The 23,617-nt window shown below is 34.4% G+C and overlaps 2 protein-coding genes across 5 annotated transcripts; one reads left to right on the plus strand and one right to left on the minus strand.

Moving 5' to 3' along the window:
- Window positions 1-605: 605 nt before the first annotated feature.
- LOC122028749 lies at window positions 606-16,815 on the minus strand. 4 transcript variants are annotated; one of them, XM_042587617.1, is made up of 16 exons: window positions 16,264-16,815; window positions 15,059-15,173; window positions 14,917-14,954; window positions 13,157-13,259; window positions 9,448-11,075; window positions 9,205-9,336; window positions 9,004-9,076; window positions 8,690-8,729; window positions 8,169-8,241; window positions 6,036-6,101; window positions 3,745-3,822; window positions 2,174-2,346; window positions 1,571-1,617; window positions 1,235-1,469; window positions 750-1,150; window positions 606-624 (listed from the first exon to the last, which is right to left on the minus strand). In XM_042587617.1, exons 1-15 carry the CDS (start codon window positions 16,506-16,508, stop codon window positions 834-836), a joined length of 3,363 nt encoding a protein of 1,120 aa, XP_042443551.1. In that variant the 5' UTR covers window positions 16,509-16,815; the 3' UTR covers window positions 606-624; window positions 750-833. The 4 variants fall into 4 exon arrangements, with proteins under 4 accessions (XP_042443551.1, XP_042443549.1, XP_042443552.1 ...); XM_042587615.1 differs by having other exon boundaries at window positions 9,205-9,339; XM_042587616.1 differs by having other exon boundaries at window positions 618-634; window positions 9,205-9,339.
- Window positions 16,816-21,123: 4,308 nt separating this feature from the next.
- LOC122030330 (glutathione S-transferase U17-like) lies at window positions 21,124-22,019 on the plus strand. Its single transcript, XM_042589537.1, has 2 exons — window positions 21,124-21,466; window positions 21,586-22,019. The coding sequence occupies exons 1-2, from the start codon at window positions 21,149-21,151 to the stop codon at window positions 21,967-21,969; spliced, it is 702 nt and encodes a 233-aa protein (XP_042445471.1). The 5' UTR covers window positions 21,124-21,148; the 3' UTR covers window positions 21,970-22,019.
- The last annotated feature ends 1,598 nt before the right edge of the window (window positions 22,020-23,617 follow it).

Raw genomic sequence — 23,617 nt, forward strand, 5'->3', positions numbered from 1 at the left:
CCGAATGCACAGGGGTTAGGACTTTCAATTTATCCGAGAGAGAAAGATAGTTCCTTTCTTTGTGAGAGAGAGACGAGAAAAACGAAGGAACCTTCGACACTTTGACTTTGGTAATCGAGATGCCGTTTAGCTGAAAGACGAATAACCATGGCTCATTATTAGACAATCACTTATTCACAAACTAATTGTTTTCATTTTGAATTGGATAATCCAATTTTATCAAATACCTAGTGACAAACTCCCATATTTCTTTCAATTGAGAGCTTGAAAGCTTTATTTAACGATGATAGTGATAGCAACGACTAGGAAGTATAGCTAGCATTTCTCTCTACTTTCATTAATTTACTAAGATTCCAATACAATTATGACTACGATATAAACATCAGTGAGCTGTAGAATAACCACGATAAAGGAGGGTCCAGGAACTTTGACAAAAGGTAACACCAAGAATCTCCTCCTTAGGAGGATTAGACAGCACCACTTATTTTGACACAAAGCAGTGCCAAGGTGTTCCTTGAAGTGCTGAATTGATCTTCCAGGAAACTGTGAATTTGAAGACTATCCCTTCAGTCCTCGTGATAGGAGATTCCATGACAGAGTCACAGATAGGTTCAAATCAAGAGGCTGCAACCATCTAGTTATGTGAGTACTTTAGATTGTATCTAATTATGTATTGGACATAAAGCTTAAAAAAGGATTAACTGACAACCATCTAGCTGAGAATGAGTTGGCTAATACAATAAACAGACCTTTGAAATGGGAGGCGGATGTCTTGCAACAAGGGTTTCTCACCAGAAATAAACTTCTGAAGTTGACTTGTTTGTGAAAATAAGCTACACCAAAGGAATCTGTTGGCATCTGAGGATTCCAGCAGTTCCTCCATAACACAACCATCTTTGGCTCCCCTTGTTCTTGTTCCACCTCACTCTATGAATGGCCAAAATTTTTGGAGGGAATACTTGAAACTCTTCTTCGGATCCTTTAGTTTTGGTCTTGCTTTTAACTGATAGCCCTTGCCCTTTATTAGCTATGGTCAACTGATTTGTCATTTGGCCTGGTTCGTTTTTCTTTTTATTGTCTCTGGATTTCTGTGTGGCCTTTATCTGTGGAGCCTGAGCAGCGCTACATATGGATAGAACAGCACCATCACCTGACGAACATGATGCTTGAAAATGAGAATAAATACCAAAAAAGCTAGTCGACCAGAAGATATATTTTTTTCTTTGCTTTGTACCTGAAATTTGAGAAAGTGCTAGTTCTGTCTGTTCATTATCAAAGGCTAACTGGGCGCCGCTGTTTGCAGTCCCCAAGCCCTTAGAAGATTTCTTTCGTGGAACTGGAACCTGTTGAAGTGGTGCAGATGACGGAGTGTAGATCTTAAGAGAACCATTCTCTTCTAGGAGTGAACCACAGAGAAAATGAGGTGTACGCCCTCGACTAGGATCTTTGTCCACAAACCTAGTAGTAAGCTAATGATGAAGAACAAAGCCAAAAATGTTAAAAAACTATTTTGCACATTTAATCAAGATGTAGGCATAAACTGTGAGGCTCCACAGTTAATGCAAGTCACCTGGAAGCGAATTGTACGACCATCTGCACAGCAGTAAGCAACAAAACCTATACATTAATGATAAACAAGTTACAGTTAAAACAATTTGAAAATGCTTCGAACAAAAAAACATGGAAGATCCAGAGAAGAGGAGACTTCAACAATTAATGAGCCTAAACATGCCAATCACAATGCTTTATAGTAGCTAATTTAGGTCATACAATGAATGAAAGTAACCAATAGTGAGTATACTTTTTTAATTATTGTCTCTATAAACCAGATAACTAAAGTAAATAGGTGGATATAAAACATGTCTATACATTATCATCATATCAAGAGCATAGCTTTCCCCATAATCTCACAAATAATCATTACAGCATCAACAATTATAGGCAAGTAAATAGTCAGTTTGACATGGATGGAACTAGAAGTTCCCATTAGAACCAAAAGACAAAGGAAGGTTGTTATAGTTATCTTGCTGGAGGCCAATCCAAAAGGCATTACCAAGAGTTACTTTCAGTTCATATCCATGTAAAAAAAAATAAAATGCAAAAAAAAAATCTATGCCTCAAATGTTGCTAGTAACTGGGATCCATATCTATAAAACATAATTATTGTTGATACCAGTAGATTCTGAGACATGAACACTCCAAATTGCGAATAGTGAGAATGAGAAGCTATGAAGTCCCTGATACTTTGAACCAGCAAAGGGTTGCCCAGAAACAGGAACATCATTTGCTGCATTGCACAAGCTGAGGATCCTCATAGTTCCATCATCAAGCCCCATGACTATACATCTGCAAAAGAAGCATGGCCTCAGAACTCAGAATACATTTATCCACTAAATCACTTGGGCATTGTGTTACATGTGAATCAATAATATTATACTGTATATTTATATATGATTAATAATAATCAAATTAATTTCATTTTAAAGAACACAATGTTGCTAGTAAGGTATATATAGAAAATTTGTTGCATATAGCACCTAATGTAAAAATAATCAGTTGATAATTTAATACCTTATATATGACTTCAATGTATTTTGTTGGTTGTATGAATCACTATATTATCTCCCAAAAAAAGTAGACTAGACTTGAAGATGTGAGGGGCTAGAGATGGACTAAGATTCTGTATTTAACATGACAAAGAATCATTTAAAAGATATGAATATTACTAGGGATGTAACCTAACATAGAGTTCAAGAGTGAGATAAGATTCAAGTAGTCATCCTCAAATAACTGGGATGGAAAGCTTGTTATTTTGTTCTCCTTAATTCTTTCAAGATCAGTTAGTCTATTGTAAAACATCATCATCCAAGTAACTTTATTCTTTATGGAGGACCATGTGTGGAGTTATTTTTGAGGACTCAAGTTTTAGTATTGATACTATATTGCATCTGAATAATAAGCAATTACAACTGTGGTGCTATAACGCAAGAGTGAGGGAAAGAATCATTTTTCGATGTTTCTTGGGTTGGTAGGAGTGAAGATAACAACCAATGCTCATCTTAAATTTGGCGTACTATTTACACCTTATTAATATTGTGTGTCCATTGTATGTTGCTCTTTTCAGCTTCCAAACACTGGGCACCCTACAGATCTTGCATCTTTCCTTGATTGTTCTATCATGGCATATGTTCTGTTGATACAAATTTCCATTTTTAGACTGTAGCAAAACTTTAGACTATGCAATCTTGGGTTGTGCATAAGGTTTTGAATTGTGCTGTAGTTGTAGCGACTCAAGGGTGGCAGTGATGAAATTGTTTCTGTACTGGTGTTAATGTAATTGTTTCTATACTGGTCGAGTATGTGGAGATGTGCCTGTAAAGATGGAGTATTTTCCTGTGCTTCTTCCATAGAATCAAAATGAGTTTTACAGTTTGTTCCTTCATTTTCTTTTAAAAAATGATGCATGTGCTATGCACAAGAGGGTAATCTGTAGTCCCCAAACATTTATCTGGGTAATCTGTAGTCCCTAAACACTTATCTGATCTAGTTATGCATTACCCAAAGCACAGAAATGCTACGTAACATTTCCTGAATCAACCATATATGTTGGCTACACTATGGATTGAAACAATATGGAAAAAAAATGTGATATCATAAGTAGCATTCATGGCAGCTACAATAAAGAGAAAAACATCAGAAAATCTAAAAATTATATTACTACATTGCATAAAAATAAAAAATCACCTCGGGTCTTTTACCCAATCAAGACTGAGTACTGCTCTTTGTATAGGATTAAGTTCCCATAATGGACGGTATGGATCGCTACAGGAGACAACCATTCAACAGAACTTGAGTTAGAGAACTTAATATGATGTAAGAAAGAGAAATACATGGTACATTAATGTAATTTTCACCCTAAAATTATTTTTTTATTGCACCTTTTTTCATATGCATTACCAATACTCAGTTACAAATGTTTTTACCATGACAAACTATGTTTAAGTAAATCAACAAAAATATATAACTCAAAGTTATGAGCAAAAAAAAAACTTGGGGCACAACTAACATGTAACATTGCACACGTCATATGCTATTGGCAGAGAAATCATTTTAATTCAAAAAATTGAAGTTGAAGCTTATTAAAAGGGAAGCTTCTTTTTATACCATATAAGTTGGGAAAGCAGTCATTCCTAGAAACAATGCAACTATATAAAATGAGAAAATTTACTTGAATTTTTGTAAGTACATTAATGAGCCTTATGGCACTACCTGTCATTAGTGGGACATAAGTGTCAACTCTGATCATCTATTTGATGACTTTCATATGATGAAAGCCCTCATAACTGCCCAAACTTAACCAGTTATCTTTCTCAATTATAAGCATAACTTGAAATCACAATAGTTTATAGATTGTACAATAAAGCATTAATCTTGTTGATACCAGAATAATATTGAAGGCCAAAATGTTCAATTTGTACCAAGTCATTGAATATTGCTTCAAAAACCAGTCAAGCCAGATAGGCCTGATCCCAGGCCAGGTCCGAACCGGACAACAGGCCGGATACCCATTGACTCGGTTGCCAAGTACCCATAGGGTACGTGTTGACCTAGTTGCCAAGCCAGAACCATAACCAGCCAGGCAGGGGACTGAGCCGGTTACGGTTCCAGCCCAATAAGAACCGCATAATCCCAGGCCGGATCCAAACTAGACAACGGGCCCGATACCCGTTGACCCGGTTGTCAGGTGGTTGTTAAGTACCCATCAGGTATGTGTTGACCTAGTTGCTAGCCAGAACCATAACACTGGGCCGATTAAAAACTGCAGAACCGGCGGTTAACCGCCGGTTCGGCAAGTTTTTTTAATTTTTTAAAATATATTTATAATATTTAAGTTGTATTAATGGTGTGGTTCAATTAAGCTATTCTACCTTTCTATTTAAACTATTTTTTTTACACATTTGACTTGAATTCTTTGATATGGGACTATTCTACCTATCTATTTAAACTAACTTTTTAACCTATTTGCATTGAAGTTTTGATGTAGGAGTATTCTTTGTATTAAAGCTAATTCACAATTTATTTATGCAGGATTATTCTATCTTTAACTTATTAAATTTATGAATCTTATTTAACTTTCTTAATTACTCAATGATTTTATTTTATTTATTTAATATTGAATTTATAAAAAAATAACATTTTTTATAAAAATTATTTAACTTAAATAATATTTTTTTTATGAAAAAGAAATAAAATTTATTTAACAATATATATATATATATATATATAAACTCGATCCAGAATTATAACCGTCAATAGGTCGCTTCCAACCATTGAATTTTTTATAAATTTATAATTTTAAAATATTTTTTTAAAAAAATAATAATAATCTTGAACCGTCTTTGACCATCGTGAATCGTGAACCAAACCATGAACTGGCGGTTCACGAACTGTAACCGTCTTGGAGGGTTAAGGTTAAGGATTAACGTTTAAGAACCATCGAACTGGTAGTTCCGAACTATGATCGGGTCTAAATCTAGATGCTTATATCATTTCATAGATCATAAAAAATATAAGAAAAGAATAGACTAATCAATTAAGTAATATGAAATTAGTCTTAGATATTTGCATGCATCTACCATTTGTGAGATTGCACCGTTACAACATTTACCGATTTTCATTATGTAACATGAGAATCCCTTCAAACAAGTCTGACCAACTAAGAACCAGTAGTTAAGACCAACTATAATACTAAATTACCATACAATGATTATTCACAATAAAAGAAAATAGTTTGAAATGTACAGTAGTGTGTTTACAACAAATACTCTTGAAAGTAAACTATCATATAGATTAAAAACATCATCCAAGGCATAAAAGAGAAATTTTCTTAGGTGCAATAAACATTCCTACACGCTTATGAAAGATAAGATGATCATCATCAGTTACATGTGATCCTATCATCTTAATAAGAAGTTTAACTAAAGAATGGCCAGAGACCTAGAGATGTAATACTAAAAGATGATGAGCAAACATACCGTAAATCCCAAAACTTCAATCCTTCATTTCCAGCAGTCACAAACACATTCTCACTCTTTGCATGACTGTACAATAAGCAACTGCATTAATGGCTATATCGCTTAGCAAAAAAAGAAGATGAAACAATAAGTACGATACTGATCAATCATTGGTCTGGCACTAAAAGTTACTTCTGCAGTATAAGGATGTGTAGTCAAAGGTGATTAGATGCATTACGTGAGTCAAAACTTGTACTAGGTTTGATATCCTTCTGCAGTGTAAAGCTTAAGTAGATATATTAGCAATAGACATTCCAATTACAATGCAATCAAAGGTATGATGATAACCTTAAAAGGAGGGTTTCCAACATTGTTAGAAGAATATTTGGATGCCAATTGGATAATCAATCTCAAGGATCAATTGTCCATTAGTAGGTGGATTCTCCTACTCCCACAACCTTCCTCATTTGACTTCCTGTTTGACCTACCTACACTATGAGGTAAGTGCACACTTGTACATGTCTATTCTTTCCAATTTGGAGCCTGATCAGAAGAGGGAAAGAAATGGTAGGGTTCTACTGAGGAAACTTGCTTAGTTATGCTACACTGGAGCTTTTCTTCTTTTATTTAATCTTAGTCAAAAGTGGGCTGGATTAGAGAGCTCAACAGAGCAGAGCATCAGTAGATAGCTAGCTCACTAGAAGGGAAGTGTGACTAGCATTCCGATGAATAATGAATGATACAAAAGTAGTGAATAATGAATCAGATGATCCCACCTTAAATAGGCATGAAAAATGAGCATGGTAGATGTTGAATTCCAAAAGTGAATGATACATATGTTGTTCCAGCCCAGGTTAAATCTCCGCTCATTAAGTCTCTAGCAATATGGCATAGTTCTCTAAGGTTGTACTGTAGTGATAAAAGATATCCATCTATTGCACTCAAGGTTTGAAATGCTGTTTCGTGCCGCCTGGCACGGTCGGTTTTTACCGTTCCGCCGGGTGGCCGAAACCGGCACGGGAGGCGTCCCCGTCTCGGCGGCGCCGGAGGAGACGCAGGACGCCTCCGTCGGCGCCGGTCGCCGGACGCTCCGGCGACGGCGACCCTTCCAGCGCCGCCGGACGCCCCCGCGAGATCGCGATGATCGATCGCGGGCGGGCGCGATCTCTGCACGCATTCTTTTCTATTTTTAATAATTATTTATTTTATTTATTAATTTAGACAATTCCCAAGGAGGATGTGTGATATTACGAAAAGGCTTTTATAAACCTAGTTAAATTATCCTAATAAAATATCTAAAAAATATATTTAAAATTAAAATAAATTAAATAAATTTTATTAATTAATATACTGAAAAATAATATTTTAAATTTCATTTAAAATTTTTAAAAAATATATAATAATTCTTATTTATATTCTAATATATTTTTATTATTTTAAATTTCATTTAAATTTTTAAAAAATGTAAAAAAATTCTAATAAATTCTATTTATATTCTGATTTTTTTAAATTTTTTTTAAAATTTTTTTACTTGATATTTTTTACTATTTAAAATATATATTATTTAATTAATAATTAATTAAATGAATAAATAGTTAATTTATATAATTATTATTAATATAAAATAATATCTTGTATTAATTATTATTATTATTATTATTATTATTATAGATACTTCCATTTTAATTTGAATTATTGATATATCAATTCTATTTAAATAAAATTATTTTTAATTATTTTTTCTAACAATATTAAATTATTCAATAATTGAGAACTTATAATAAATCAATATACAACTTATTTTTATATACACAATAAACATATTTATCTTATCATTATTATAGATAAATAAAAAATACCGAAACTATATCGGCACGGCACGATACGATACCGAAACCGTATCGTTCCGACCTGAGACCGAAACCTCGGCACGGTTCGAAATTTTAAACCATGATTGCACTAACTTTAAACAATAGAAGACCAAGTTGCCAGCATAAAAAAACATTTGAAACTTTCAAATATCAATTTTTTAACCATGAGTAGTGTTTCCTGTCAAAGATAATTAAAATATCAAACAATTCCATAAGTTTAAAGAGATCAGAGTTCTGCTGGGGAAATATAGAATCTAAAAGAACTAATTAAACTACTGAGTACCTTGTCTCTGGAGCCCAAGCGAGAGCTCTTATAGGGGCAGAATCTGCCACGAAACAAAGCAAGGGCCTGGCATCTGTCAAAAAATATTTGAGTTTGGGAACTAAATATTGTTGCTGCTAAAAGATTAAAATGGTAAAATTTAGAGTTTTTGGAAAATGTTTTATCAAAGGCACTAAGATTTCTTGTATTTGGACAGAGGAACAATACAATCCTCATGTTCATTCTCATTATGATATTTCCAAGATAATGTAAGCTGGATTGAGGGACTATCAATCATGCTGCAATCAGAGAGAATCTTAAAAAATTCCAGAGCAGAGAACAGAATTTAACAAGTCATTTTTAAACTCAATAGCTAGTCATTTGTTCGGAGAAAAAAAAAATTGTCCAGAAAAAAGACACAAATCCAATATGATTTATATACTCCTTGTAAGTTTTTCAGATATCTTTTAGCAGACATAACCCAACTTGTTGTAGCATGTAACATGGAACAAAACTTAAAATCACATAACCATGTTTAATACCTTGAGTGGAACATTGTGTGGAAAATTTCCATACGAGGACCTGAAAGTATAATAGCTACTTCAGTTCCCATTGAAACAGCTAAGCAAAAGAAGATAACCATTATAGAAGTTTTAAAATTCAAGATTCAAATGCAACTTACGTAGTGTCACTATAAAACCAGAACTAACTACCAAGTAAATTAAGCTTAAAGGTTCAAGATAATCTACCAAAGAAGACTGAAGTTTGAACACAAATATAGATTACCATTTCAATGTTCAATTTATAAATGAAATGTAATGGAAAAATGCATGCAGTAAAATGTTATTCCTATTACCGTCCCATCATGGCATCCAGCTAAAATTAGATCGTGGGGGAAAGCTGGTGACCACTCCATGGACAAAGGAATGCTGAAAAAGAAAAGATAAAATGCAATGCTTAGACATGAAGAGAGAGCCCAAAAGTTAATAAAGCATCAAACTGACATTTTTAAATTAGCAACAAATATTTGGTTAGTTGGGATGTCATAACAGTCTACCTTTGCCTATCTCCACGTTTCACCGTTGAGCATCTGAACCAAGGTGTTAATTTTAAAAAACGAGGATCTGTACCTTTCTCATTTTTAGAAGTAAATAAAGTTTTGACCATCCCAGGCAGAGGAATTTCCCACCTGCTTCAAAAGAAGAAATGAAAAAGGAACATCAGAAGAGAGAGAAGGACAATAAGATATTGACTTAAGATAAATGATGAAAAAAATGATCAAGTCAAATTATTGGCATACACTTCCAGAGAACCATTTCCCAGCAATACTGCTAGATATCCCATACATTCTTTGCTAGTGGTATTCCCATTTGTTGGCCTCCATTTCACATCCCATGCAACTTTTCCATTGTGTGCCAAACAAAACACTACCCTCGGCAAAGTAAGGCCTTGTGCAATAGAAGAGCAAACTGTTTCCTCTTTAGATATAGTCTTTTCTAGGGGGATTGAATTTTCAGAATGATTTTCTTGGTTCGGCGAACAATCATCTGGTAGCTTCTGGTCTCTACAAAAATCAGACGAGACCGGATTCTCAACCCCACACCTTTCTTCATTCTTTTTGTTATCTTCTCCGCTTTGTTTGATACCAAATGATACAGAATTCAACTCTTCTTGATATTTATTAATAGTTCTACATGTCTCATCTGTATCTTTTGTCAGTTCAGTACACTTTACCAGATCGAATGTATCCAACTTCAAAACTGGTCTCTTTCTACTCTTTGCTTGGATAGTTTCCCCTTTACATTGTGCATCTGCTGATTTGTTATGTGGTTCAGTAGAGGAAGATAAGGCATTCTCTACTGTCATGGAGCTTTCAAGTCTACTTAGGTATGGCAGTACAGTGACTTCAGTTTCAGATGGAGCTACAGACGGTGAAGCAAAATTGTCATTATGGGCATGTTTATCCCCAGATGTTCCCCTAGGCTCTGGCACACTAAAAGCAAGTTTCTTCCTAGGTCTTCCCCGACGCTTTGCTTGAGTATCTGTCACGTTATATTTTTCAGGAACAGAATCATGCAAAGATAATGAATTGACTTGTGGCCCAGTCAAAGACAGTGCATTATCCTGTGTCATAATAACATTGTTGCAGGATGCAGATAATTCCTTCCCATCTACAGCGCTAGGTTCCTTTGAAGAACACTGTACAGTGTCACCAGTACTTAATGCAAGACATGATGCTGCAGAAACAGATGCACTTAGCATTGGTTTCTTTCTGGGCCTTCCTCTCCTCCTTGGTTGCATAAGTTGTTCTGTGCACTTTATAGAAGATGAAAAAGACAAGTTCATTGTTGAAGAAGTGCATCTGGAATCAACACAGGAATACCCAACCAAATCAGATGTGCCCCCATTCCCATTCGAGATACTAGATGGTTCTTCCTCGCTATCTAGATCAACTGTGCCCAGAGTATTTTTCTTAGGTACCCTTCTGGACTTTCTAGTAGATGTTACAGTCTCACTAATTGAAGTTTCTGCTAAACTTCTTTCTGGACTCACTAAAGGATTTAGTAGAGATAAGTCCTTCAAACCATTCTGATCAAGTGTACCTAGCAACTTCTTGGATCCTGTGAAAGTATATTCTTCATCACTTGAAGAAACCGGTCTTTTCCTAGGTCTCCCCCGGGGTCTCGGAGCGGTTGGCTTTTCTTCAACAGGTTTCTTTCGAGGTCTTCCTCGAGGTTTGCCTGTGCCTGACTTTGGCTTGACAGGTTCCTTTCTTGTTCTTCCCCGACCTTGGGTTCTCATTAAGGGGATCTCAATATCTTCATCACAATTCAAGAGACACCAAATTTGAATCACACCTCTACCAAGCAAAGGAGCACCTATCTTGTGATAGGCAGAAGTAGAAGGGTGAGCAGCAACAGCAAGATACTGCTTGACAAAGAAAAAAAAAGATCTGTAGTCTGTCATGCATAAATATAGAATAAAATTTATATGCATCTTGAACCACATAATCATTAATTAGTAGTATCAAATATATTCTCTTTTTTACATTAGCATTCCTGCTCCTAATCTACTCATGACCTGACAGCTTCAAGCCATTTGACAGGAAATCCGTAGAATACTAGAGAAACAGGAAAAAACAATAATCAATTAGTATCACATTACATACCCCCTGATATACTGGTCAACTGGAAGATCCCATTTATCAGAGTTAGTCAATATTCAACAAACTTGCTAAACTTTAATTTGACCCCCAAAGTTGCCATCAACAATAGCACCCTAGGAAGCTACTGGAGCTAACCTTGCCCATAGTTGTTCAATTTTATTTTAGAAGAAGGCCCCCATCAGTCAACCTAGCTTTGTAAACTTGAGTCATTTGTGCCACTCAAGAATCAGACTACTAGTGTGTATTTCTTCAAGTCATAAAAAAGATGCAAAATATACCAAAGATGCAAAATATACCAAAATGCTTTCCGATTTAGCACGTCACAGTTTGTTTTTAGTTGGTGATGCACTTGTATTTTTTTATCATAGTCCAATTACCATTATGGCCTTCTTATTGAGTTGGCTTAGGTAAATCAATCTGGAGAGTCTTGAATGTTCAAAGCTGCTAGAGTGAATTTCAAAATATATAATAATTTTCATAATAAACCTTAAAAATATTGTTTCAATCCTTGAAACATACAATAATGGGAGTTGTGTAAAAGAAAGTAAAACAAATCCTATGATTTTTATTAATTTCCTTGGTTGTTTGTTGTTTAATGTTTGAATCTAAGTAATAATATTGATAGGAATTCTACACATAAAAAAGGCCATCTTGACACACTGAAATTCAGACTTCAAACTCGCTCTAAGACTTTTACTAGCGTCAATATTTTGAAACTTGTGCAAGTAGTTTGTATGTAGTGGAATCACCGCATAGTACATGTGTTATGCAGGAATATATAAAGTGTATTTATGTGATCATCATTCATCACTTTAGAAAAATTATTTCAATTTGTTAAATAAAAGGTCCACAAAATCATTTATAAAAGATGCTATTTATTTGATAAACAACTAATGAAAAAATACAGAGAAAGAAACAGAATTTGCATATGATTTTAGGAAAAAAAATATCTAGTGATCATATTAATATGCTAAACAATATGTATCATAGTGTAGTTACTAGTGTTACTATTTTTAGGAGAGTGACAAATGATTTTCATATAACAAAGTTCTAGCTCTCTATCCTTTTACATTAGTACTAGATGAACACTAATCATATTCCAAGAAAAATCTCAAAGTGTATGTTAGTTGCCTGTGATATTATGCTAGTTCATGAGTGTGAATAGATTAAAATTGAAGTTTAAATTGTGCAAGAGACATTAAATTAGGTGTTAAGTAAAACTAAAATATGTGAGATGTAGCTTCACCATAATAAAGGAATGATAGTTAAGATTGATGGACGTGATTTTTTATAACTAAAAGTTTTAGTATCTTAAATTTACTATTCATTAAGTACAGAAGCCTCTTACAGATATTTTAGTAAAACTAAAATATGTGAGATGTAGCTTCACCATAAATTTGTTGTTACTATTGTAAAGTATCATGGGAAATTAAATGCCATAATAGTAGTGCAAACAAGAGAAATCCATGAAAGCAATTGGTGATTAACAAGAATTGAGCTTGCAAAGGGAAGGATCCCAAGAGTTCATAAGTGCATATGTGGTATAGCTCATATGAGATTAGTTAAAATGAAATACAAGAAACTGAACAGGGAACAATAACTCGGATATAATCAGCGTTTTCTCAGCTGCCAAGAAAAGGCAACACATTGAAGGGAAGGAATAACTGAGATGATGGATGGCAATGTAATTCACTATAATACTAATCCAAAATCATTTTTTTCATTAAAATAATAGCAAAATAATGAAGAACCATTAATCCAATTAACATGAGTGCAGAATGAAGTCATTAACAACTGAACTAAATATATAAAGTCATAAAAAGAACAAGCATAAAAAGGATACCTCACATTTAATTTTGCAGTCCTCCTGTCCTTGTTGTTCCTGATTACGGGGACACCAGTCAAGAGCCCAAACAAGTCCACCAGCATGCAAAATGAAGTCATTGCTGCAAAATAATTGTCTTTCATTAATGGAAAGAAAAGTGGGATATGGAGATGACAAAAACTAATAGCTAAAAGTCATATTGAGAATTGATTAAATTCAAGGGTTTATAGATCAATGTATGGTAATAAAATTCCAGCAAATAAAGGGCAACTCAGTGCACGAAGCTCCCACCAATGTAGGTCCGGGAAATAGTCTAGCTTTGCAAGAGGTTGTTATTGAGACTCGACACAGCAACAACTTTACCGTTGCGCCAAGACTTCCAGCCAAGAGATCTACCAGGGAAACTTAATAGATCCCACCAAAAGTAATGGTTAAAAATTAGGCTTAAAAATAGAAGAATATTAAAACCTACAGAGATCAATAAGAAAACTCCCATAAGAAGGCAAACTGCTAGGAAACCAGAACAACTATATGCAAAGAAAATGGGAAAAGTTCAGATATGAACACGAGGACACTAGTCAAGAGCCCAAACAAGTCCACCAACATGCAAAATAATTGTCTTTCATTGATGGAAAGAAAAGCTAGATATGGAGATGACAAAAACTAATAGCTCAAAGTCATATTGAGAATTGAATAAATTCAAGGGTTTATAGATCAATGTTTGGTACTAAAATTCTAGCAAATAAAAGGCAACCCCGTGCACGAAACTCCTGCCAATGCAGGGTCCGAGGAAGGTCTATTGTACGCAATCTTACCAAGCTATAAATTATTTCCGAGACTCAAACCTATGACCTCTAGGTCACATGGCAACAACTTTACCGTTGCGCCAAGGCTGTTGACCAAGAGATCTATTAGGGAAACTTAATAAATCCCATTGTCCTCCAATCTAATATCAAGAAACAGTGTGTAACCAAAAGTAATGGTTAAAAAATACATTTAAAAATAGAACAATATTAAAACCTATAAAGATCAATAAGATAACTCCCATAAGAAGGCAAACTGCTAGGAAACCAGAGCCACTAATCACTATATGTGAAGAGAATAGGAAAAAGTTCAGATATGAACCATATGACATTGCACCGGAGGAAACCCTGTATGCTGTAGTCCATATAAAACTAAATTTTCATTGAACTTAGCACAGGAGTGTACACACAACTTTGCAAGTTACCCCCCCCCCCCTCCAAAAAAAACACACTTATTAATAGAAGCTATGGGGCTACAATCAAAGTAAGGTACAGTAGCTGAATTTCTTGTGTTTTATCTTGCTTTTGTCAATAGTAACCCATATTAACTATTAATAAATTTATTTTTGCTAGCAAAAATAGGAAAAGAGCTCAGAGTCTGTAACATGGCATCCTGATGCTGGTTCATACAGTCTGTCAGCATGAATTAGCACAAATCTCATACCAATCAAATCACTAACTGTCATGGTATATACAATAAGTTCCTTGCTTGTGACTAAAATTCATTAAGCAATTGTATGTCCAAGCGAAGAGAATACACAATGATTCTAACCTTCTATAAGTGACTCATATATACAGACAAATTAAAAATTCTGGATATATCATTTTAGTAAGTGACCCATATATCGCTTTAGATCAAACGTGACAGATATTACTGATCAATTAATTAAAAAATACATAGAAAAAGATGTCACCATTAACATACAGAAAATGCAACAAAATCGGCAAATAATTAAAGACAAACACTGAGACTACCTGTCAGACTGCTTAGTCTCCTCAGGTAATCTTGTCATCTGCACAAAATTAATCCATGAGTAAGAGAGATGCCTGAGTTCAGTGAACTAAATTGCTACAAGATAGTGAATTAAAGAAATGGAACAGGACTGATTATACCGACCTTTGGAACGGAAGCAGCTGAAAATTGAGGCAATCTTATATCTTTAGGTAAATCTTTAACTTGTTCACTTGTAAAATTGATGATTTTTGGATCGTAGTAGAAATACTTCCACTCTCTGTGATAAATAAACACTAATGGTGTCATTGCCAAAGATTAGCATGTTCAATTGAAATTGAAGTCAAAAATAACAACGAAGGCTAATGTCTATTCAAATATTAGAGATGTTACTAGTGATGGATTTGGCCACATACTGACCTAACAGACCCAGCTATGAACCTATGTCAAATAAATACTATTTAGGATATTTGGGATGGCTTTTGATATGGTTTTGCATAGTGATGTTAGAGCTCCGAATTTCTCATCAGTGGAGCATTTTGGAGCTATGAGACACCGTGGGAGTGCGTTTGAACGCTGTAGGACACTAAAATATTTGTTGAAGGGATAGTTTTCTAAATTCTACTCGAGCAGAGGCTTCTATATCAAGGGAACTTTAGAGGTGAAGTTTTCTATTTTTCACCATCATTGTTGAGAGACAAGTGTAGGTAGGGTTGAGAGACCTCTTGTATAAGGGGTGGACGTCCATTTCTCTAAATTATTTTTTATATTTTGCTTTTGACTTAGATTCTGTTTGTAGGCATAGGCTATGTTAAATCATGTTATATTGTTTATGATTTTCTTTATTAGTTTGTGTTTTTCTATCAAAGAATACAAAATTTTCACCACATAAGCTTACGGTAGAGATTATGAGTAAATCAGGAAGCAAGCACTCGACGTAGAGGCCCATCTAGATGGGCAGTGTTCTTAGGCCCGCTTCTCACTGAAGGGAAAATCCCCATTGCACAGTTGAGACTCGAACCTAAGATCCCATGGTTATCCGTTGAAGGGCCTAACCATTGCACCATTGCTCCATGGGCTCCAGTAGCACCATATTTGAATATATATATATATATATATATATATAAGAGAATCATTTAAGGTGAATTTTAGTAAGTACTAAAGACATTTGTGATCCCAATGATTAGTTACCTGACAAAGTAACAAGAAATGGTGAAAAAAAAATACTTTGAAGGAGTATCAGTTATGAGTATCAAAATCAAATTCGATAACCACAATGCATCTCATTTCTTTAATCCATCTCTCCAAAGACTTATAACAGTCGAGAAGCTAAGCCCTGAAACCCAGTGCGGGATTGAAAAGGCACTCACTTGAGGAAGGTAACCATGGGAGAGAAGCGCTCGATCTCTCTGGAGTCGAAGTTCTCCTTTGCAGACGTTCCACATAGATCGCCAATTTTGTCCATTGCTGCGAAGAAATTCTCAACCGAGTAATCGAATTCGGCGACATCAACCTGAGGATCCAAAATCTGCTCCATACACTCGACAGACTCCCTCCTCTCTGATTTCTCAACATGCTCCGCGCTTCTATCCCTCGGTTCCGTACCTTGGCCCATCTACGCCTCTCTCCTCCCTTCTATTTCCCTTGACGGTTCTTCTTCCTGCAACTGTTCCCGTTGGTCACGCCCACTCTGTCCTCCCTTGGTGCACGGCAACAGCTGAGGACGGAGCGAGGCGGAACAGAGCGACGGTGGCGGATGCTCGAGGCTGCCGCAGCAGCGGACGTGCGAGGTGGCCGCGGCGGCGCCAGGCGACCGCGGCGGCAACCGTGAGAGACGCGCGGTTGTGCAAACAAAAAGTTAGGTTTTGTATTACCTTCCTGAGCCTTGCCTTGACCAAGAGACGGGTAGGGGAGAAGCGAGAGAGTTATATCACCAGAAAAAATATAGATATATAACTAATATATTTTTAAAATAAAATCATTTATACTTCTGTAGTAATTTTATTTTTTATATGTTTATTATATTTTTTTTTCTCACTAAATAAAATTTTAAAATTTATTAGTAATTTTCATAAACACATCAATATCAATTAGGTATCTAGAATTCAAGACTCAATTTCGATATATTATTAAAAAAAAATCATTAATCAATCAATGATCTAGAGTTCAAGATTTAGCTGCAACATATTATTGAGAATTTTTTTTATGAATCAATTAAAAATCTAGAGTTCTCTTAATCTCACATTTTTGAATTGACAACGCTACAAACAGAAAAAATTTTATAAATACCTTAGACCGACAATGTTAGAAAACATACTTTTCTCAGCTTTTATAAATTAAAAGGAGAAGTTCGTTATATGTCTATGCATGTGTACTTACATTTACCTTCCTCCATATTTGTGGGGGGCGGCATTAGGGGACCACTAAGATACCAGATCTATCTTTTTAAACCCTTCGCAAACTTTAAAAAAAATAAAAAAAAAACATCTATTCATTTTTGAGAGTTCTATGGACTTTGACCTAACACGTCTCTCACTTTTCAGTCGCCATCGCCTCTCTTTTCCCTTTCTCCACGATTTTGCCTTTTCCTTGCTCCTAGATCGACCTCCTCCGTCGTTGAATCTGAGCTTCATCTGCTAATCAAGCGCTCTCTTTCTGTTTCCTTGGCTCTTCTTCGATCTCTCTCGCAAGTAGGTGAATATCTATTAGGATTACACCCTTTGACTTTGTTGTTTTGGTTTGTTTGGAAGAAATCATTGTGTTTTATATTTTTTTGAATCTTCTGCTGGTAGCATCCACTCTCGTATGAGCATCAACTACCTTGATTATTGCGTGGTCGCTAATTTATATGTGCATATTTTATTTATGGACGTATTTTGTATGTATATGTGATAGTAGAAATTGATCCTTTCTCATATTTTTCTTTTTCTGTCCGTTGGATGAATTTTTAGTGTGCAACATGGGATAATCAGTTTTTCTTCACGTCAGGTAGTAGATAACTATAAGTAGTTATTTGATTGGCACAGAAGTCTTGAAAAAATGATCTATTATCTTCTTGTAAAAATGACCTATTGCCACAAAAAAATATTAAAATGTGTGAAATAAAAAAGAAAATGATAAAAGTAATCATGAAGAAATTATACTTTAATTTAGTTTTTTGTTATTTATTTTTTATAGTTTTCAAATTAAAAAACATATGAGAATAATAGTTTTCTTGATGATAGTCACATTTGATGAGAGTATTAGATAATAAGTAATATTATTAAATTATAAAATCTATAAATTTTCATGAAAAAATTTATAAATATCTATAAAAATCTAAAAAAAAATTATAGAACTCCATAAATTTTTTTCACAACTTTATACAATTCTATAAAAAATCAATAAAAATCTATCATTAAAAAAAATTAAAGAAAATCGTTAAATCTCTTCATTAAATACGTCTAGATTTTAAAAATATTATCTAAAATTTATGTTGATAGTAAAAATTACTAGCGAAAAGTTGGTCAATAAATCTAATAAATAAAAATTAATTTATTCATTTAATTTTCAATAAAATTTTAGTTTTACAATTTTATAATAAAATTCTTGATAAAAAATTTTGTTCCATAAATTAAAGATGGATTTTCGAAAGAAAAATGATGCCCATTTTAGATTTATATAAATATGGATTTATTACGAAATTAACAATCCTTCTTTTAATAAACATGATATTAAAAATGATGGAATTTAAAACAAATTTAGAATATATATATATATATATTTATTTATTTATAAATAAGAATAATTATAAATTATTGGGTGAATAAAATTTTTGTCAATGTGAAATCCTATGTTAGAATATATGATATATAATTTTATTTTATATATCGATTAGCCTCCATGCAAATTTTATCCGCATACTTGCAATGGATAATCTATCCATCTGGTGGCCTTAGTTAAATTATTTATTACAGAAAAAATCCTTAAATATATTAGAAACTGAGAAGTGTCAATGTAGCATTGTTCAATCACAAAGAGATTATTTTCTTGATTTGAAGAAATGATTATAAAATCAACTTGATGGTATTGTGTTCATCTAAAAATTTATTAAATATTAGTGATTATGCAGACACTTTGCGTGAGCAGAGAGGAATAAGAATTAAACTATAGAAAATATTTTTAATTTTTAAGTATTACTTTATTTTTATTTTATTATAGGATAAAATTTTAATATTTTTATAATTTTATATCTATAAGGGGTACTTATTAAAAATTAAGATGGAACAACTATCCCATTAAAACTATATAAATGGATCCGTCTTTAGTGTAGTATAATATATGAATGTAAGAATAGTAAAATCATCTTTGTAAAAAACTTAATTTAATTTTTTATATCAAGTATTAAACTGATAAGAATAAATAAAGATAAAAATTATTTTGATAAATAAATAATGATGACTACCCACCATGGGAAGCGTGAATTATGGGAAGGTTACAGATTATTGAAAAGTAAAGAAGTATTTCGCCCCCACAATGTAATAGAATACTAACATATATAGTCAGCTACAAATAAATACATAATCAACAATTTGAAAAATTAGAACAATTTATCATTTGAATTAGAGTAATTAATCAACAATTTTAAAAGATTATATATATATATATATATATAATGGTATATTCGAGTTTGATGAAACTTTGATAATAATGACCCCTATAATTTTAACAATAAACATCGTGACTTTTTTGAAAAAAAAAATTAAAGAGTGACTTGTTTTTTTTGAAGAATCAGAAATAAATATTTTATTTTTTATATTGTAATTCTTTAAATTATTTTATAAAAATGCTTTAAGTCTTCCTTAAATTTTTATGGTTACCATCCGCCATCAAAGTAAATCGAGTTTTCCACCCGCCACTAGAGTAAATTGAGAAATGCGTGTGATGTGGCCAGTCTAGAAGCGTAACATCCTTTGATTACACTTTCCATTTGGAGGAAAAATTCTTACAAATATATCATAGTTGAGGTTCAAATCGTAAATATTTGGATGATAATATGGATGTCTTACTGCGACACCATGACATGAGGATAATTTTTTTATTTTTTTTTTGTTACTAGCACTTCAACTCTTGTATTGCTTCCCCTCCTCCATGGCTAATGACGAATTAATTGATGCCCTCACGAATGTAATCGAGTTGGCTTGGCTTTAGTGTCGATCGTTGATCTCTTGGCTTTAGTGATTCATATTCACCATGATAAGCAAGGTAAGGGTTTAGGGTTCTAATTTCTGTGTTTCTTTTGACGTTAGTGTTTTGAGACTATTTAAATCAAACGAGTTACGAAAAATATTTCAATATAAAATGTTTTATGTATATTTTTGTTACTAAGTTAAATTGATTTTTTTTTTCATATTGCAATGCGGTATTTGTATAATCAAATCTCTAATTTATTACAACGATCTTAAATATTTTCTAATTTATTTTCATTTATTACAAATATATCAGTCTTAAATATTTTATATTTTTAAAAAAAATTTATTATAAATACACCCGACTTATATATTTCCTATTTTTAAAGATTTTTAATTTATTTCCATTTATTATAAATATATCAATCTTAAATATTTTCTATTTTTAAAGATTTTCAAATTCCTTCTTTTATTGTCAATGATCTAATCGAAAATTTATCAATTTATTTTCTTCAATATTTTTATAATATTTATTTAATTGTCTGCATTATTCTATATTACACTCCATAGTAATATCAAACCATTTAACCATTTAAACCGAGCCAATTCATTTCCGGGCCAAAACTAGACTCCATCAATTCTGAGACATCTTCAATAGACTTTTTTTTTTTTTAATGGCACATCAATATAAAAGCTTATCAATCTTATATTTTTTTTTTTATTATTTTTGCATAATTACTTACTAACCCCATCCATATTATTAATTTTGAATTAAAAAATAGTTTTGAAATATAACTAGCTCACATTACAAATCTCATGCCTTTTTTATATTTTCTTCATTTTATAAAACTCTTTTAAAATCTACCATGGAGATGGCCTAACGTTGGAAACTATTTTAATCGGTTCAATGCCGGTCAAATTTTCGAGAACACGTTGTCGCTTGCCTGATATCTCATCCGATGACGTCATCTCTTCGTCATACCATTGCCGACTATATAACTCAGACGCCCACCACGATCTCCCTTTCATAGACCCACGACCATTCTTCCTTCGAAGGCATTCGGAGAATATCCAGTAATAGTTATTAATGGCGGACGTGAAGCTCATCGGTTCACCGCTAAGTCCCTACGTGCTGCGAGTGATGATTACTCTGAGCCTGAAGAAGGTGGAGTACGAGTTGCTGCAAGAGAAGTTCGGCGAGAAGAGCGAGTTGCTCCTCAAGTCGAATCCCGTTTACAAGAAGATCCCCGTCTTCATCCACCACGACCGCCCCATCTGCGAGTCGGCTGTCATCGTGGAGTACATCGACGAGGTCTGGCCAGAGTCCGGCTGCGGCGCCATCCTCCCGGCTGACGCCTACCACCGCGCTCTCCACCGCTTCTGGACCTTCTACGTCGATGACAAGGTTTGTCGTCTATCGTTATGTGCAAAATCCAGAAACAGAGAAGACCCGTATACATAGTTGATTTTGCTGTGAATTTCTCTTATATTTTGTCTGCTAATTGATGATTCTGCGCTATACAGTTGTTCCCGTCGTTGGTCGCCATAGGACGGGCTGCGACAGCGGAAGGCAAGGCGGAGGCGGTGGAGCGGGTCCGCGCAGGGCATCTGCTTCTGGAGGAGGCCTTCGTGGAGCTGAGCGAAGGGAAAGCCTTCTTTGGCGGCGATCGCCTCGCGTATCTTGACGTCATGTTCGGGTGTTTTGTGAATTGGATCAAGGAGGTGGAGGAGTTTCTGAGCGTGGAGCTGCTGGATGAGGCGACGACGCCGGCACTGCACGGGTGGGCGGCGAGGTTCCGCGAGCACGAGGCCGTGAAGGAGGTGATGCCGGACAGAGGGACGGTGCTCGAGTTCTTTAAGTTTCTTCATGCAATGTGGGCGAAGGAAGCTGCTGACGCAAAGAATTAATTAACACTTGGGATAGAACAGAACATTTGAGATCGGGGAGGATGAATAAGGCGAAGGCGTGCCCTTTTAACTTGATATGAAAATTTTGTCTGTTTGAATTTTCTGTATTCGAACAATTTAATAGTTGGGCTCTTTAAGTTCTATTTTGCTAAAAGTTTAAATATCAATTTTCCCCCCTAAACTGACGCTATGTTTGGGAGGACATCAAGTGAGAGGGAATGGAGAATTTTGATCCTTATTTGGTGATTTGTCTAAAATCACGGTGAAGGCTGGATCGTCGGCAATTAACTTAAAGTTGAACGGAAGAAGACCTCGAACAAGAAACACCTTATAAAACATTGATGTGCCGGTTCAAAGAGGGTGTCACATGGCGTCAATTTAGAAGTCAGCAAAAAGAATGACGTGGTGGTCAACATAACGAATGAGGTGATGGTTACCATCATAGCTGCGGTCAATATAAACCTTGTTTAGATGACCAATTATAATGTCTCCTGATTGGGTTGTCAAGGTGTACCTTGTCTAACCAATCTATAGTTGTACCTCCCTATCAAGCTTTCAGCAAATTGATTGAACCAATCGGGAAATGTCATGCGCTCGCATATGCCCACGGGTATATCCTTAAGGCTCTATATGATCAATCTCCTATAGCTAAATCATCGACCAAAAAATGTATACCCTCTTTGATTAGGGGGAATGTTGTTCTGGCACTATTTTATGAATTAATGTTTCCTACATTAAATACATATTATTAATCCTTTAGTAGATGGGGAAAGAGATAGAGCAAAACAATAATCTCCCTCATTAATTATGCAACTATTATAGCTTCATTACTTAATGCATCATCATTGATTAGAGGAAGAAGAAGTGCCCATTAAAAAGGTATAAAAGGATAGCGCTAAAGAGAGAAAGGGGATTTTTTTTTCTTCTTCTAAAAAGAAATTGGATACTCATCTCTGGTGGCCATGTTTTCAACAACAGTCAATTTTTACAGCTCACACACTGACGAGTCAATCCCGAGTATCTTGGAGCAGGATCGAACATGAAGTGCAAGGAAGAGAAGCATAAGCAAGCAAGCCGAGGGGTCCTTGGTATAGCTACTCCGACACTCAAATGAATGAAGCATATGAAAAATGGCCAATGAACAATGGAGAGAATTGAGATTATGTGAAGTAAAAGCATACATGCGCTTACGGGGACAAGACTCTTTTATAATACCTTTATAATCGTTGCATTAATTATATATCACATCAGGACAAGGAAAATATCAAATCACTATATTCTTGTTGTATTGTGCAGTCCTATTACTCATATCCTATATTTATATATTGCTATTGTCGCACGTGCTTTTGACAACTCAACGCGTAACATTAATTATGGAATAAGCTTATGGGTCGATAACCCGTTAGGATTTTTAAGCATGCCCCAAATAGTGGACTATAGGGGCCCAATCTCTGATCATGGGCTGGGGGTTTGCTCATTTTATAGGGAATTGAGGGGTGCTAAGTTTCCAAAGTCAAGAAAATCCGATCAGGAAGTTATAGAAGAATTACCGATTTGATCGTGAACTCAGAGAAAGCATAGCTCTGGGGGAATAGTGGAATTCGACCAACTATCATTCAATGTCATGCCCCCAAAGAAGTCCTTATCA

The sequence above is a fragment of the Zingiber officinale genome, chromosome 10B (genome assembly GCF_018446385.1).
Source record: "Zingiber officinale cultivar Zhangliang chromosome 10B, Zo_v1.1, whole genome shotgun sequence".
In the NCBI taxonomy this organism is placed as follows: Eukaryota; Viridiplantae; Streptophyta; class Magnoliopsida; order Zingiberales; family Zingiberaceae; genus Zingiber; species Zingiber officinale.